Below are 5,697 nucleotides of genomic sequence, written 5' to 3'. Positions count from 1 at the left end.
GTCCAATTACTCGCCTTGGTGTGTATGCCGGAGAATTCGAGCGTGTGCACTTACAAGTGTATATACATGCACCGCCCATTCCCATCTACACAGACAGAGAAAAAACAGAAAAAAAGAAACAAAAAAAAAAAAAAAACACGCATATGCATACACCACGGGGGTTAAGAAGTGGTTGGCATGGCGCAGCAGGTGGGGGGATATCCGCGCCTCGATCAAGAGGTCGTCAGCTCTGTTCGTGCGCACGTGCACACGCCTGTGGCTCGAAAAAGGACAACAAAAAAAAAAACAAAATGGAAACGCCTTCACCAATAAACACAACAGTTAAAGGCTAGTTAAAAAACTCACTATGGTGTGAGATTAAAAAAAAAAAAAAAAAAAAAAAAAAAAGGGGGGGGGGAGGAGAATACATCCTACATGTGCTGCTCACCCGCAAGCGGATGGTGCAACAAACAACACGGTGTGACGAGGCGCATACACACGTGTGCACGAAGGGGGGCACTGCTTCGGCACGCCTCACACACACGAGGGACAAGTCTCACACGCAGAGACAACTCTCATCCGAGGAGGTGGTACTCGGGGGAGTTTCCCTTTTCGCACAAATGGACGACAAAATTGACGTACATGTGATGCAGGTTTACACACGGCCCCCTCGCCTCGCTCAAGGGGCGCGCGGAAAACGAGCCCAATGCACTGGGATACTAACACCAGGACGTGCGCGTGCTTCGCGAGGGGCACGCGGATTGGAACAAAACTTCAAAGAGGGATATTCAAAACGGGGAAATTGAAAATGGGAAATTGAAAATGGGAAAATTCAAAGTGGAAAATTGAAAATTAAAAATGGAGATTTACGAAGGCGATTTAAGGAGGCCTTTTAACACGCCACATAAACGCCACTTAAATTTTAAAGTGGAAAACTCACAATGGAGAATTGAAAAGGAAGCCAAAATAAAAAAGCAAAGAGAGAAAAAAATAAATAAAAATAAAAAAATGAAAGCATACAACGAAAGGACTAATTCACCAATAAAAAAAAAAGAAAATTGGAGATTAAAACTAAAAATTAAGTGTCAACGGAAACAGGAAAAAAAACAGAAAGCCAAAAAAAAAAAAAAAAATGGAAAAAACAGGGCAAAAAAAAATGTGAAAAAAATAGGGAAAAAAAAAATAATGCAAACTCGTGCGTCAACTCGTGTCCCAACACGTACACACCTAGTTACGCACAAGCGCGGAGAGACGAACGCATAATAATACGTCCTCCTTTACACACCCACGCGTATGCACAACAAGTCATAGCGGGGTGTGTATGCGCACCACCCCGGGCCGGTTTTAGTTCCCGAACATAAAATTGGATCAAGAGGGAAACGGGTGCAGTGCGCAATGCGCAAAATGGTCTGAACGCTTGTGCATAAAGAGGACATAAAGGAAGAGCAAACGCGGCAGGAGAGGGATTTAAAACGTGGAAAAAGAAACCAAATGCGCTAACTAAAAAATCGCCGCAAGAGAGGACACCAGAGCGACTGATAGATCAAAACGATAAAAGGACAAAGAAGTAGCAAACTGGGGCTATGTGGAAAAATGGAAAAAAAAAAAAAAAAAAAAAAGACGGGCAAGCGCGCATACGGTTGAGTGTGTGAATGTCTGTTTTCATTTCCATTAGTCTGATGGAGATAAAATGTGATTATGCTCCTCAACCAAGTACCATTTTATGCACAGGTTGAAAAGCAAATTGACGCAGTTGCATACTGTGCACAAATGATTGGACGCGGGGGAGGGGGACAAAAAAAAAAAAAAAGAGGACTACACACACATGTGTGTGTATTTTATGTGCACGCACAGACTTGGGTGGAGGCTCCACTTATGCACATGCAAACGGCTATGTAAACCCTCTGGAGGAATCACTGGTGGCTTATATGACAAAACAGGTGGAGGCAGCGAAACGTGAGTAATTTTAATGTAAGCAGCAGCACGCGCCTAGCCAGTCTGTGCTTTACAAACAAAAAGGCAGGGGTGCACATTTTTACAAAAAAAAAAAAGAGTGCAGCAGAGCACGTATGAAAGCAATTCTCCTTCTCTTCATCATTTTCCTTTTTGGTGCCTTACTGTTGATCTTTTTTTTTTTTCTGAGTCAACACAAATGCAGAACAGAAGTAACGCGAAAATAGTAAAATTAGTTCAGGCCCAGGTGCAAATGCATGCTTTGATCTAAGAACACTTAAACGCACCCGCGCACACTCGATTGCACACATGAGATTACGAGCAAGTGACAACTCTCCACTAAACAGACACGTGTGCATACGAACAATTAAGGTAAAAAAAAAATTATTATGACACGGTCATAACTTTTCGCATCCTTTTTAAGCAACTAGCCAACTTTTCGCCTGAACGGGTCAGCAACAAAAAAAAAAAAAAAAAAAAAAAACTAGCTAAAACGTTCCTTCATTAGGCTGCTCACCACTCGGAGGACACATTGAAAAATAGTATCTCATGTTTTTGTTATAAGTAACAACACAGGGTCTTAGTCTATTGTATGCGTCTTATAATGTGGAGGTGGAGTGTGACCCCCTCACAGAAAAAGTTTATTATACCTCCCTTCACGAAAAACATGCGGCAAGGGGGGGCATTCCAAAAAAAAAAAAAAAAAGCCCAAACTGCACATCCGCAAGAGAAGCAGTTTTTTTCCATTAGACTGATCTAGGTCGTCACAGCATTTCGCCTAACTTCGACGTTATCGCGCGAGTGGCCAAATGTGAGTAGGCATTTTACTTTTTCTTTAAAAGGGTAGTTAACGGCTAGTCGTTATTGTCGGCAGCAGGGTGACTTTCACCCACTTGGGGTGAATGCCTGCATAGGGGGCACATGTCCCCCTGCACAGTTTTAAAAAAGGGGAAGCGTTGTGAATGTTTGTGTGGAGGTACCACCCCTGCGCGCTTCATCATTTATGCGAAAAGGGAAATGGATAGGGTGTTCGAATGTGCTTTCCTTTCTGTGCATAGTTCTACTCAGTTTCGTTCCTCGCGCGGCGCTTTGCGCGATCTTGGTCTCAATTGGTGAAGGACGACACATTGGCAATTATACCGCGGCCGGATGGGGATGCGTGTGGCTCCTCCGGAAGGTGCGCGCGCATGCAAGCATGTGTGGAAAAAGGTCAACGCGGTTCACAGCACGTTCGGTCATCACACAATGTTCTGCAACAAATGCTCCGTAAAAATGGTTTGCAATGACGACACGGAAAAAAGCGGCGTCACGCGTGCCGCATCCCGAGGCTTGCCTATTTAAATAATAAAAAAAAAATAATAATAAATAAATAAATTGTAAACGCGCGGTGCTCTGCATGTGAAGGGGCCCACCACATAGTATTGTCCCCTTTGTAATATCCCCTTTTGCATTCTCCGCTTGTGGCTACATTTGAGCTAGTGGAGGAGTTGCCACCTGGGCGGGGGAGTCGTCCGGCCGCCCTTTTGTTTTGGTGACCCGCTTGTTCCCCCTTTTTTATCATTTGTCCGCCTCCGGGCCGATGGTTTTACGTGGAAGCCCTCTCGAGCGCACATCGCTCATCGCGCGTCGCGCATCGTGCATGGCAAAAATACCCCTGTGACTTCTCCACCCCCCACATACCAAAATGTCGCTGAAGCAGAACTGCCGGGAGCGGCTGTTCAACGTGATCGAGAAGATCACCCAAGTGAGCAAGTACGTGATCATGGTGGTGGACCCGAGTGCTCAGCAAGTGCTCTCCATGATTTGCAAGAGCGAGGAGTTGTTGGAACGTGGTGTGTCCCTCGTGGAACAGATTGACGCTAAGCGAAACAAACTACAAGATTTCGATTGTATGTATTTCCTGACTTCAAAATTGGAAATCGTTGAGAGGATGTTAGAAGACTTCAAGGATGAGCAAAATGCAATGTACAAAAATGTCCACATTTTATTTACTTCCAATGTTGGAAAAAAAAATAAAGAAATTTTAAACCTGCTAGCAACTAGCGATTTTTTATTGAAGAGGATGAAAACATGTGCATGCTTCAACATTTCGTTCTTTGCATTTGAAAGTAGAATATTTTATTTGGACCATGAATTAAATTTATATGATTTTTATCCTGTAAAGGATTCAAACATGTTAGGAGACCTTGCGTTGGAGTTACTTTCTGTTTGTGCTTGCTTGAAGAGTAATCCTCTTGTACGTTATCACAATTCTCCTTTGTGTAGAAAATTTGCACACACATTTCACACCTGTGTTAGTGACTCGAATATTCTGAACAAGTCAGGTGGAAACGATGAAGACGTCTTGTTAATTTTGGACCGTTCAATTGACTGTTCCATTTTGTTTGCACACGATTATGCATACCAGAGTCTCTGTTATGATGTGCTACGGATCAGGACACATCAGGGGAAGAAGACTAAACCAGGGGTGCATAATGAAGGGGGAGGTGCTGACCAAGGAGAGGATGCACACACGGTTTGTTTCGAAATTACAAATAATGATAAAAGGAAAGAGATTAAGAAAGCGACGCTATCGGAGGAAGACAATCTGTGGACCAAGTACAGACATACACACATTCAAGATGTAAATGAAATGATAAAAAATGACATTACCTCCTTTACTGAAAAAAATGCAGTAGCAAAAATTAAAAAAAAAAATGTATTAAACCCAAATGAAGCACTACATGCTTTGCGATCCCTTCCTCAATACGAAAACATGATTGAGAAGTACTGGCTACATGTGTACTTATGTGATAACTCCTTTCAAATTCTACAAAAGAAGAATATTGTGCAGGTCGGTATGGTGGAACAGGATGTGTGTTGTAATGTGGATACGTACGGGAAGGAATTGACACACACCAAGAATTGCAAAAGTGTTATGTCCATCATAACGAGTAATGATTATGAACAAGAGGAAAAGGCGAGACTTCTTCTTCTTTATTTTATTAATTATGAAAATGTAAGTGAGTTGGATAAAGCAAGACTTATTGAGTCATCCCAACTTGGTCTCCTCATGGAAAACTTCATTGACCATTTTTTAAATTTAAAAATACATCATGATACATGTAATCATGTGGAGAAACACACAGGAGAAGAAAACTCCTCGGCGACGTGTAAAGTTTCTCACGTGTTGGAAAAAAATAAAAAAAAAATTAAACATTACAAAAATGTTGCAAAGAATGCAAAATATGAACTAAGTCGATATGAACCCAACATCAGAGACATCATCATGGAGTTACATGAGGACACTCTACACAAGGGACAGTTTCCATTTGTTCAGGATAACAACCGGGGGTCCCCTCACCAGGTAAAAGAGATGAACGCCTCAGAAGGGAAGAAGCCGGCAAATGTCACTAGGGGAACTGTGTGGGGATTCAAGTCGGCGGAAAGGAAAGATGCCACACAATCGGGGAGTAGAAAAAAAATTATCATTTTCATCCTTGGAGGGATTACTTTTCCTGAAATTAGGCAAGCGTACGAGTTGTCTGAGCAGCTGGGCGTGGACGTGTATTTGGGCGGAACGTCTCTGCTCACCAGTGAGGTCCTCTTCCAGCAGTTTAGGCGCTTCCCCGGCGGGTAGCACACGCGGAGGGAAGAAGAAGAAGAAGCGCCCCACCTTTACTCGTGTCCATTTTGCCACGTCCCATTTTTTATTTCTTCGTTATTCCGCTCTGCAGTGTGACCTCCCCCCTTTAATCCGTTTTTTTTTTGTTTTTTTTTTTTTTT

The 5,697-nt window shown here is 42.7% G+C and overlaps 1 protein-coding gene across 1 annotated transcript; it reads left to right on the top strand.

Moving 5' to 3' along the window:
• Positions 1 to 3,616: 3,616 nt before the first annotated feature.
• AK88_03380 (uncharacterized protein) lies at positions 3,617 to 5,551 on the top strand (the record flags this gene model as incomplete). Its single annotated transcript, XM_012480997.1, has 1 exon — positions 3,617 to 5,551. The coding sequence occupies one exon, from the start codon at positions 3,617 to 3,619 to the stop codon at positions 5,549 to 5,551; it is 1,935 nt and encodes a 644-aa protein (XP_012336420.1).
• Between the last annotated feature and the right edge of the window lie 146 nt (positions 5,552 to 5,697).

This window comes from Plasmodium fragile (assembly GCF_000956335.1).
Source record: "Plasmodium fragile strain nilgiri unplaced genomic scaffold supercont1.38, whole genome shotgun sequence".
NCBI lineage: Eukaryota > Apicomplexa > Aconoidasida > Haemosporida > Plasmodiidae > Plasmodium > Plasmodium fragile.
This window is presented reverse-complemented; position numbering and strand designations above follow the sequence as displayed.